At 40.4% G+C, this 12,653-nt stretch overlaps 1 protein-coding gene across 2 annotated transcripts in view; it reads left to right on the forward strand.

The window, feature by feature from the left end:
• The first annotated feature begins 656 nt into the window (after positions 1 to 656).
• TNPO1 (transportin 1) overlaps positions 657 to 12,653 on the forward strand; it is a 97,381-nt gene continuing 85,384 nt past the window's right edge. The window contains exon 1 of one of the 2 annotated variants that reach the window (XM_043591801.1): positions 657 to 779. Coding sequence is in view for 1 of the 2 variants with exons in the window: in XM_043591779.1 (XP_043447714.1) it covers positions 3,040 to 3,054 (15 nt within the window). In the remaining variant the exon portion in view is untranslated. Of the gene's footprint in view, positions 780 to 2,912; positions 3,055 to 12,653 lie in introns of those variants that run through there. The other variant, XM_043591779.1, reaches the window with a different exon arrangement.

Below are 12,653 nucleotides of genomic sequence, written 5' to 3' on the forward strand. Positions count from 1 at the left end.
TCACTAGGGGATATTAATAGTTAAAGGAACTTTGAAGTTAATCCTTTTAACTCCCTAATAACTCTCTAATTTATCTTTTTTGTACATTCAAACTATATAGGGGGTTTGCTTCAAAGGAAAATGCCTATAGATTATTTACACATTTCTAACTATTGACTATCACTGTCCTCTTTTGAAATTTGAATTACATTCTTCTAAATATCACTTAAAAAAATTTTTTTCCCTTGATATCAGTCTGAAGATATTTCAATGGAAGGCAATTCCTTAAACTGTCTACTATTAAAGAATATAATGAGAATTCCCACATCTTTCAGAAGTGTAAGGTGGGAACATTACTCAGAAGCATTCTGTTTTTTAAGATCACCTGTATCTAAAAGATGATTTTACTTCTTTTACTGTGTTTCTGGACGCTCACCAACAATTGCCTATTAAAGATATTTAACAATTTTTGGACTTTCAAACTTGTAATTTTTATTCAATCACCGTTCCTCCTTCTCAAACATCTGTTCTTTCATATGTATTAACATCTAGTAATAGTATCTTTTATTGCCTTCTAACTATCTGCCAGGCACTCTGCTAATGAGCTCTTAATATACTTTATCTTATTTAATCCTGTTTAAGACAAGGAAGTGAAGCTCAGAAAGACTGAATTGGAAGCATTCAGAAGAGGTGAAGCCAGTATCGGCATACAAGCCCTGTGCCTCCCAGTTTCATGCTTGTTTGACAATGCTACGCCTGACAGAGTGAGCATCTTTTCCTTCCGAGGGGAAAGCTTATAGGTAGGTTTCTCAATGTATTTTGTAATTTCTACCATTCTTTGATTTTTATCCTCACCAATTTGTTCACCTAAAAAAAGAATTAATACAGAAAATTTAAATACGAGGTATCTGTAGTAGGGTTGGGGGTTAAAATCTAAGGCATTTACTGTTTTTAATTTAAGTGTAGGTCCTTAAAAAATACGGACAAAGTTTTACTCCATGAGCTTTGCTGCTTTGTATTCGGGTCTAAAGGGAAAACACTGCTGGGTAGCTGCTATTTCATGTGCACACTGTGCAAAGGATTAACAGGTAACAGGAAAAGTAAAATAAAATAAGCCATGTTAATAAGCCCTTCTTAATGGTAAGAAGATTTACTGTTTAAAACATGTATTTTTAATCTAACCTAGAACGTAGAGACAAAAAGGCTATACGTACAAGCAGCTCTTCATTCAATACAGAGCAATTCATACTAAATTTTAATGCACTTTCATTTAAGTTTCATAAAAGTGTGGATATTTAATTTTCTTAGTCTCAATTTCACAACATTTGATGATCAGTATTTTTTTATTTCAAAAGATTTTGGTACACTAAATAATACTTCACCTTTTAAAATTAATTTCATTTACTTCCAAGGTATTATTCAGGTGAATTCCTGACTAATTGCTTTGTCAGTAGTTCTTTACATCTGTCATTATTTGCTAAACCTTTACATTTAAAAAGTATTCCTGTTGTTTTTCCTTAGCAAAGTAAATTGCAGAAACCACACATCCCCTGATTTGCAAGGATCAAGGCTCCCTTGATGTCCCAAAAAAGTCCCATGATGGGACTTTTCAAATGCAGAAATAAGCTCTTTTTGTTATTTGGATAAATATATGTATTCTGGGTAAATTTTCGTGCAGATACACTAACCTACATTTCGGAAGGTTTACATTAAGTTGTTTTCTTAGTAATATACTCCTATCTGGAGACCTCTTTTGGTGCGTGATCCTGTATCTAACTGCTATCAAATTAACATTAGAAAATGTTGGAATCCTAATTATGAGTGTCTTAGTTATGTAAAATATTTTTTCTTCGTATGTTCCATTTCCTAATGATAAAAAAATAGTCCTTCTAGATTCAAAATTTAAGTGAAATAAATTGTTTTGTAAAATGACTTGTTGCAAATGAAAACTATTAGCAAGTTTGTTACCAAATAAGCTTTATCAATGTAAATTAAAAAAACCTTTCTAGTATTGGTACTATAATTTTACCTCCAATAAGCCTGGAAGGCAACAACTGCTACACATTTTCAAAACATAATATATACAGCACTTACAAATAGGACAGTAAAAACTGCCGGCATTTTACACACGTTGATCTTATGAGGAAGGATATTATCAGCAGCATCATCACCATGGGTTATAATGATCATCTAGGTATGCAAATTTAAAATAATAATACATAGGAAATTTATATATAAGAATAATGTGGGGAAAGGAACTGTTATTTATCAGTTCATTACCATTATTATAATTGAGTATAAAAACATCTATGTCTCCCATTTTGGATTATGCTCTGTTTAGAAAACAGAAGGCATTTTAATTTCTCATGATGGCTGCTTACAAAGAGGAGGGCTTCTTATTTCTAAAAGGAAGACACTGGTTTTAACATACACCTGGACATGTAAAACTTAATTTTATAAATCCTTTAATTTTGCATAGAAAGCAGTTGACATGCTAGATACAGCATACCTCAAAAGTCAATCATGCAACATTCGCAGGCAGCCCTCTGCCCATATCCATCTACTGAAGTCGTTCCTGTTTTTTACCAGCAACGTTGGAACTGTATTATTGGGGGATATGCGGCATGTTCCGTGTTAAATAGGCTCCCGGGGCAGGGCTGTCACTTTGGAGATTATCCGGAAGTATGGAAGTTCGTCTGGGGTAGGGTCGTCACGCTTAGGAGGCCCTGGACAGCCCCTAAGCGTCCACACTTGCAGGGCCATTTTTGGTCGAGGCCTCACGGCGCAGAGCAGCCGGCTGCAGCGCGGCTTGAGCCACCGCTGGCGCGCGCCGCCGACCGCAGGTCAGCGGACCTAGCAGGCCCAGGCCGCGGTTTTCCCCGCCGCGCCGCCGTTGCCTAGGCGACCGCCGCCGAACGTTCCCGCGGCGGGCCCCGCCCCCCGGCCAATCGGACCAGCGCTCGTCCGAGCCCAGATTCTCTTTGTTCCGCAGCCATTTCAGGCCCCGGACGGGAGGCAGCGCCGCTTCGGCAGAGGGCCCGAGCGCCGGAGGCCTCTGGGATGGTGTGGGACCGGGTAGGTGGCGTGAGGGTGCGCGGCCCCTGACTGGAGGGCGGGAGCGGAGGCAGGCTGTTCCGAAGCGGCCTGAGGAGCCGCGGGAAGAGGCGCCCGACCCGCCGCCCTCCCGGCCGTTTGGAGCCCGGCGGCGGCGGCGCGGTTCTAAGGCCAACAGCTGTCCGGCGGGACGCCGGCGGCGGTCGGGCAGCGCCTCCTCAGGTGTCCGAGGTCGGCCTGGGGGCCAGTGAGAGCGGAGAGGAGGGGAGCGTCTTCTCGCCGGGGAGCTGTTACACCGCGGCGTTTGAGGGCCTTGGTGCCGCAGTCGCTGCGCCAGGACGGCTGCTTCTGCCGGTTCTCGGCGCTTTGGGGCACTGCCTGCCTCTGCCCCGGATGGCCCGTCTTTGTCCCCCGCCCGTTCCCCTTTGCCCGGGTTTCCCAGGCCCGCACACGCCTTCCTCTCCACACTCCGCTCGGGCGGATCGCTTTCTCTGGGCGGTTCTTGCCCCTTGTGGCCTCTTGGCCTCACGACATATTTACATAACTTTAATGTTAGTAACTGCACGGGCTTTGCGTGGGCTTGTGTTTTTTTCACTTCCACCCTTTTGTACTTCTCCCACGCGAACACGCGACAGGGAACAGCTGCCGAGGAGCAGACCAGCTACCGCAATTAAGCAAAGGCTTTCTTCCTTTAAAAACGATCGCCTATTTGTCTGCTGATGTAAAAACCAGCTGGATGTGGCAAGGACTGCTTGCTACCTAAATCTAAGTCCGTTTTCTTAATCACTAATTAGTTTGGTCCATCAACAGATTTGGATGTAGAAATGTAAACTTGGCGGGATTCACAAATTGGTTTTGACAGTTGTTTTAAGAAGCTTCATAACAATCCTACCTTGAAACAGTGATGACTTCATTGATGAGTTTATAAATGGTAATTTTTTTAGCCTAAAGAAAAGATGTCTATTAAAAAAACAAGTTGTATTGTCTAATCGGTATTTGGAAATATAAGGTTGTAAAATGGCTATCCTTGAAAGGCTTATTTTCATTTAGGGTAACAAAAGTTCCTTTTACATTTTAACTTTCCCTTTTGTATCAAAGCTTTCATACTAGAATGGCAAGTAAGTTCCACTTACTGAAGCAGGGAAGTATTCAGTCTTGGGGGAGAAACGATTTTGTTTTCCACTTGTACCCTGCCCTGCACACCTTTCTTCTTGAACAATGACTCCACCAGGTTGAAAACTTGCAGCCGCAAAAGGGGAATGTTAGTTTGAAGGTGCAGATTTCTCTTTTACTCCCCAGCATATGCATTCATAAATGCCTAACAGTTTACCAGTCCAGTTTTTACGTCACCTGAGTTAATGTTAGCCTAATGAACTACTAGTGCTCCATTTTGTTTTTCCTAAAAGGGCCCCACCTGGGTCACCATTGAGGTTACATTTTTGTCCCAGGCATTCAGGGAATTACTAAATTCCTCCCACAGAAATACCTATAAAAATGTTTTAAAGTAATCAAGCTTATTACCAAAATATGTTATGAGCAGGATAAGATTTTGGAAAAAAATACACATGATTCTGGTTGTAAATATTTCCATTATCAACACTTGATAGATACTGTATTCATTGTTTTTATGACTAGTTTTTCTTTTTTTTTTTTTTTAATTTTTTTTTTCAACGTTTATTTATTTTTGGGACAGAGAGAGACAGAGCATGAACGGGCGAGGGGCAGAGAGAGAGGGAGACACAGAATCGGAAACAGGCTCCAGGCTCTGAGCCATCAGCCCAGAGCCCGACGCGGGGCTCGAACTCACGGACCGCGAGATCGTGACCTGGCTGAAGTCGGACGCTTAACCGACTGCGCCACCCAGGCGCCCCGTAGTTTTTCTTTTTTATATAACATTAAATCCATCACATGAGCTCAAGTTTTCTAAATATTGTAAATGAACTTCACTGAAATGTAAATGTACTATATTTAGAAGAATTGCTTGCTTTTATCCATGTTGGAATCTGCAAATACTGTTTTTAAAAGAAATTTGATTAATAAAGGAAGGCAAAACAAGTAACAAGTCATGAAATAAATTTATCAAATGTAAACCGCAGAGAGGAACACAGCAGTAAGTGGGAGTTACGTTTATTGCCTGGAGTATGAATTGTGACTGTTTTGTCCTGGAGTTGATACTTGAATTTATACTGGTGCCAAAAAGGTCTTTCTCCCAGAAAAACAATTTGGTCTACCAGCAAACGGGTGAGAAAGCTGAAAGAATGAAAGTGATTGATTAACTGATGATTGTTTTCAAAAACAGTGGAGAATAATGCCATCTTCAAAAATCGATCAGAGACAAAAAATTCCCCAAATGTTGGGAGTCTTTCTTAATTGGTCCCGTTCAGCCAGTGTCGCGGCGGATATCCAGTGAGTGTTGGCAGGTGAAAGGAGTCTCCCGGGTTGCAGGGTGAACTTTATGATGGAGGACAGGTATAGTGGTAACTGTATAGATTTGTAGTTCTGTGGTTGGGTGTTGGTGTAGGAGAGTTTCTAGAAGCCTCTGTTCATTTGGTTGCCTCAGGACCTCCTTACTAGAATTCTTTGAAGTACTGAAAGTGGGTGTAATAACTAAGAATGGTTAAATGAGTCTCAGTGATTAAATGAGATATTGGAACAGGAAATAGGGATGCAGATTTGTCTTGGAATTTTCTGGAGTGGATAGAACCCATACAGGAATGGTGGCTACATCTTGTTCCAAAATGGCACCTGATGGCAGAGCAAATAGTTGAACTCAGAACTAAAAGAATGCCTAGAGCTAAAAGAAAGATGTTAACTGAATGACCACGAGATTGGAGTTGACATTTGCCTTTTTAATAGTTAAAATTTTAAAGCAAAGCAAATCTTCAAATGTAGCGGTTAGGAACAGGAGCTCTAGAGCCAGACTCCTTGGATTCAAATGTTGGCACCTTCTGAAATCGTGTGTGGACTTGGGCAAGTTACTTCATTTCACCGTGCCTCAGTTTTTTCATCTCATAATGCTGTGAGGATTAACTGAATTAATTTGGTAAACTCTTAGAATGGGGCCTGATGTGGTAAACACTCCATAAATAATAAGTGCTATTATCATCATGATCATTGATATTTTAGAAAATAACCCATCAAATTATAATCACTAATATCTAGACTTTGAGATGATTACTATAAACCCATTGATATATTTCCTTTCAATATTTTTTCTCAGTTTATTTGATTTTTACATAGTTGAGACTTTACTATATGAATAGCTTTTTTTTTAATTTTTTTTTAATGTTTATTTATTTTTGAGACAGAGCATGAACGGGGGAGGGTCAGAGAGAGAGGGAGACACAGAATCGGAAGCAGGCTCCAGGCTCTGAGCCATCAGCCCAGAGCCCGACGCGGGGCTCGAACTCACGGAGTGTGAGATCGTGACCTGAGCTGAAGTCGGACGCTTAACCGACTGAGCCACCCAGGTGCCCCATGAATAGCTTTTCATTCTGCTTTTTCACTTAGCAACATTAGCATTTTCTCCTGTAAATTTGTTAGCACTTAAAATTTTTTTTTTAATTTTCTTTTTTATAAGTTTATTTATTTATTTTGAGATAAGAGTGCACATGAGCGTTGTAGGGACAGAGAGGAGGAGAGAAAGAATCCCAAGCTGGCTCCTCACTGTCAGTACAGAGTCTGACACGGGGCTCAAACTCATGACCATGAGATCATGACCTGAGCCAAAATCAAGAGCTGAACACACTCAGCCAATTGAGCTGTGCCCCTGTGAGCATTTTTTAAAAATGACCTCTTAATGTGATTTTCTCATAATTAAACAATGTCCTAGTGGACAGTTAGCAAGTTTCTAATTTTTTTTTTTTTTAGCAGTCTAAGAAATGTTACAATGAACATCCTTGTACATCAAACAGCTTCTGTGTTTTAGCTTATTTCATTAAGATAGATTCTCCAAAGGGAAAATACTGCGTTGGAGTATATGAATATCCAAAGCTCCCATATTGTTTTTACTTAAGAAAATTTAATAATGGACTTAAAACTGAGGAGCACAGCATTTATTGCCCTTATTGCTTGAGATGGGAAGGAAGAGGGAGTGAAATAACATTTTTTTCCATATACTATACCAGGCATTATTTGTAGGTATTTATCATACTTTTTTACTTTTATATACATGCTGCTCGGTATCATAGTTCTTTGTTACACTTGGGAGTTACCTGTAGATAAGCAAGTACTTTGCCCATGGACTCAGAATGTTCAAGGCTGAATCTGAATCTAGATCTACCTGATTGCAAAGCTCATATCCTTTAATTGTAAAATTCCATGTAATATACATATTCAGAATCTTATGAATATGTACACATTGAATAAATACAGAACCTTGTGATGAATCTTATAATTCACTATAACTTAGTGGATCTACACATTATGAAGATAGTAAACTTGAGCTGGAGGTAATGAATGGGTAAATTACAAAGTTAAACCAGAGAGTCCTTAACTATCTGCATATATTTTACAAAAGGAAAAAATATCCTTACCTGAAAGAAATGTAATGAGGTGTACCTGAATGGTTTCCAAAATGAATGCAAAAAGTATTTGTGGTGAAACACTCTTTGTAATGACCTCAACACAGATAGGGGAAGAAAAAACAAATCCATCAAATTTGGGAGATCTGTATAAAAAGTGACAATGGCCTGGGTGACTCAGTCGGTTGAGCGTCTGACTTTGGCTCAGGTCATAATCTCACGGCTCCTGAGTTTGAGCCTCATGTTGGACTCTGGGCTGACAGCTCAGAGCCTGGAGCCTGCTTCACATTCTGTGTCTCCCTCTCTCTCTCTGTCTCTGCCCTGCTCACACACACTTTCTCTCTCAAAATAAATAAAACATGAAAAAAAAAAGTGACAATGGCCTATTAAGAAACCAAATTGAAAAATAAACTTAGTAAAACCCCTGCCAAACTAAAGTCTTAGTAGAGAAATAACAAAAAAACTAGTAATAATAAAAGATACTCCAGTTAAGGAGAATAAGACTGCAAGCTGTAGGGAATTAATTATATGCTGAAAAGTGAAGGGAAAAAGTTAACTGCATTTTATAGTTGACCGTGAAGGACTCTGAAGCCTTTAATAAAATAATATTCAGCAGAGCCTCTTAATCCTCAGGTATAGAAGTGGCTGTCATAGATAAAATGGTCCATCCCAGAAAGGCCAAGTTTCCATTGCTTTTGTCTTTACTAAGGAAGGGATTAGAGTAGAGAAATACTTCACCAAATCGTGACCGTACTCAATAAATAAACGATTAGGAATAGGTGGTATCCACTGAAACTATAAAGAAACAGTTAGAAAATTGATCACTATGCTGTCATTAAAAATAGTATTTTTGAAAAATAATGACATAAAAGTAAACATAGTTACTTTTAGCTGGAGCATAGGAAAACAGGAAAATGATGAGAAAGATGGCAAATTATGAAGGATTGATTTTGTGTGCCATTTATTCATTTACTAAACATTTTTTAGTGCTGGGATTGTCCCTTGTCATTTAGGGATTTACATACTACTGGAGAGAGAGATGTGAAGAAAAAAGTGTAACAAAGTGTAGTTACAGCTTTACAGTATAAATCTGTGGCCGTATCTAGCAGGGCTAGTAATAGAGTTCATGCAGGGAATAGGAGCAGCGCTTCAGACACGGTCAGCAACGATAAGGACCTACCGTGTTCTTGAAACTGCAAGCAGTTCAGGGGCCCTAAAAGATACAGAGCAGGAGCCCATGAACTTTTTCTGTAAAGGACTAGACAGTAAATATTTTCTGCTCTGTGGGCCAAACCACCTCAAACGTAGTGCAAAAACAGTCATAGTATGGAAACTAATGGGTTTGACCAGTAAGACTGGTGGGCCTTAAATGTCTCTAGTAGATAGTAGAGGGATTTGAGGAAGAGATAACCTACTGGGCCTAGCATGAGCCATAGGAAGATTTGAAACAAGGAATTTGTAACATTTGTGTGAATCATTAAGAGCGGAATGAATTAGAAAAAGTTTCTTTCTAAGCACTATAAACCATTAAGAAAAGAGAAGAAGGGGCACCTGGGTGGCTCAGTTGGTTGAGCGTCCGACTTTGGCTCAGGTCATGATCTCCTGATTTGTGAATTTGAACCCCATGTTGGGTTCTGTGCTGACAGCACGGAACCTGCTTTGGATTCTGTGTCTCCCTCTCTCTCTGCCCCTCCCCCAGTCACTCTGTCTCTCTGTCCCTCTCAAAAATAAACAAACATTAAAAAAAAAAAGAGAAGAGAAGACAACTCCGTTTCTTAACAGCCAAATTCACAAAAGAGGGGTGCCTGGGTGGCTCAGTCTTGGTTAAGCGTCCGACTTCAGCTCAGGGCATGATCTCGCGGTTTGTGAGTTCGAGCCCCGCGTCAGGCTCTGTTCTGACAGCTCAGAGCCTGGAGCCTGCTTCGGATTCTGTGTCTCCCTCTGTCTCTCCTCCCTCACTCATGATCTCTCTCTCTCTCTCAAAAATGAATACACATTAAAAAGATTTTTTTATTTTCACAAAAGAGAATCTCAATAACAGCTAACGCTCTGCCCTACCAGTAGAGAAGTGCAAAGTAAAACGGCGATATTTTGTTTGCCGTCATACTGGCAAAAGTGAAAAAGTTTTGCTAGTGTGTATTGACAAGGTTGTAGTGGAAACTCCTACGTTGAGTAAGTCAGTAGAGCCATTTTAATTTTAAAGCAAAAACATTTTGACACAGCAATTTCCATTTCTTAGAGAAGCATGGGAATGAGTGTATCAGGGGTCCTGTGTGTTCGAGAATGTCAGTAGCCACAGAACCTCCAGACTTCCAGCCCACCTTTAATTGCCTGCACTCCAGTTCATAAAAGGGTCTATATATGTCTTTTTAAAAAACAAAACAAAACACTAAAAATCCCTCCTAACTCTTTATACCCTTCTACTGTGCCCACTGGAATTTACAGTCCTTCATCTGCAGAGTCCGGTCTCAACCTGTTCTTAAACATTTCCTTCACTTCCTTGCTCTTCTGGAAAGCTGACTTTTTGCGCTGTGCAGTTGTGGGTGTTGTTTTCTATAGCCCTTCTAATCAGTGTTTCTAGAGGTGGGAAAGATGTCTGCCGTGCAACTCCTTGCTGCTTTCAGACTCTTCTCCCTTCGTCCTCCCTAAAAATCCTCAGATTATATAATCCATTACCCCTCATGGTGGTTATTAACTGTTGATAGTATAATTGCTATCCGTGACCTCCAGATCATTCCTCTTCATTTTTCAATTATTTTAGCTCCAGGTTCATTGCCCCTCTCTTCAGTACTGTCTCAGTCTTTATATTGAAATTGAAAAAAATGTACATAACTGATCTTTCCAATATCCTGGCCTCTCATTCCTAGACCTTTCCTCCAGTGCTCGTCTATCCTATCTCAGTCACTCACTCCCATAGTGACACCCTTCTGCCTTGTCAGTAACTACAGTCCTTACATAGTTACAATTTTATGTGTTCTATTTTGTGACCCCACTTTCTGTTTTTGTAGTTCACTCCTTCTGGTTAATATCTCAGCCCCAACCATCTTTTGACCCCAGCGTAATCTCCATTGTATCGATCCTGTTATTGTTTCCCTGCCACTCGTGCTCTTGATATTTTCACTCCCCTTCTTAACCCAGCTGAAATTTCCTGGTTAATCTTTTTTAATTTTTTTTTTTAATTTAGTTTTGAGAGAGTGAGCGCATGCACGTGAGCAGGGGAGGGGCAGAGAGAGAGGAAGACAGAAGAGAGAGCCTGATGCAGGACTCAAACTCACAGAACTGTAAGATCATGACCTGAGCCGAAGTCAGACGTTCAACCAACTGAGCCACCCAGGCACCCACAGTTTATCATTTTAATCACTCCTTTGGATCCACTTCCTTGCTCTTTGCTTGTTTGGTAGAAACACAGGCCTACGTAAAACCAATTCTCTGCTTTGTACCTGCCATTATGCAACTTAGTATAGCTGGAAGAAAACACACAACCATACCTGACCACTTTACTCAAGGGGACCCTTGATGCTGCCTGTTGGTTGCACTGTGTTTTCTTAGTCTGTTCACTCTCCTATTCCTGTATGACTATTTCATATCTTCTCTTTTTCAAGCCTTCGAATCTCTTTTCCCATCCTCACTTCTAGCTCATACGTGACCTTGCTTCCTGCTCTGCTAACAAAATAGAAGCAATCAGAAAACTTACACAGACTGCCAACACCCTGTGTACCTACCAACGTCTGTGTCAGTACTTGCTGTCTTCCTGCTTATTACTTAGGTTAACTGTTCATGTTCTTGTGTCTGCTTTTGTACTAGATCCCATCCTTGTCCATGTGCTCAAGGACATTAATTCAGCTTCTCTCCTTCCACATCATGTTTTTCCTTTATTGAATTATGTCTATCAGCAAACAGACATGCTATTATTTTTCCCAGTATTTAAAAACAAAAATCTTGATCCACTCCTCACCACCTGTTTCCCCATTTGGGGGGTTTCCTTTGCAGCATTATTCCTTGAAAGAGTTGTCCGTACTTGGTAATGCCAAATTCTTCCCTTTCGTATACTACACCAAACCCACTCCGATCAGGCTTTTGCCTGCCCCATTCCTGCTGAATGGCTCATGTTCTCCAGTAACTTCCATGTTATCAAATGCCATATGCCATCGATTCTGTTCATCTTACTTGGTCTATCAGCAGCATTTGACAGGGCTGTTTGTTCCCTTATCCTTGAAACACTTTCTTCTTTGCTTTCCAGTATACTACACACCTCCTGCTTATCTTCTACCTCCTTCCTGGCCCCTTGTAATTCTCCTTTCAGACCTCGTTTGTTGAAGAACCCAGGGCTCAGTCCTTGCTTTTTGTTGTCTTGTTTTTCCTATCACTTCATTCATAATTTTACTCAGTCTCATGGCTTTAAATACCATATAAATGCCAGCAACAACCAAACTAATTCTAGTCTCCTGTGTACAGCTGCCTCTTCAACATCTCTACCTAAATGTCTAATGATATACACCAAACTCAGCATTTCCAAACTAAACTCCTAAACATCTCCCCAGTACCTACTCTACACATAGACTTGCCCCATTTCTCTGTCAGTAGCCACGCCTCCTCCTCCCAGTAGCTCAGGCTGAAATCTTCGAGTTATCCTGGACTTTGCTTTTTCTGTGACTCTTCACATCCATAGTTTCAGGACAACCTGTTTTTTCTATATCATCGAAATATATCCAGAATTTTACAGTGCCTTGTCCTCTCCACTACTATCACCTTGATGCAAGCTACTACTGTCATAAATACTGTTTAAATAGGTTACTCAGGTGTCCCCATTCTACCTTAGTCCTTCCCGATAGTCTTTTCTTAATACAGTAGCGAGAGCTAGTCTTTTGCAAATTAAGACAGTCCCAGTCACTTCCTTATTCAGAGCACTGCAGTGGCTCTTCTTTTGATTCAGAGAAAATCTAGTCCTTACAGTAGCCCACAAAACTTTTTATAATCTGCCCAAACCACTCCCCTTTGTCCCTTACCTTCTTGACCTTATTTCCTATTACCAGTTTCCCTCTTTGCACACTGGTCTCCTTGCTCTATCAAAAACATATCAGTCATGTTCCTACTTTG

Source organism: Prionailurus bengalensis, chromosome A1, assembly GCF_016509475.1.
Source record: "Prionailurus bengalensis isolate Pbe53 chromosome A1, Fcat_Pben_1.1_paternal_pri, whole genome shotgun sequence".
NCBI classification, from domain to species: domain Eukaryota; kingdom Metazoa; phylum Chordata; class Mammalia; order Carnivora; family Felidae; genus Prionailurus; species Prionailurus bengalensis.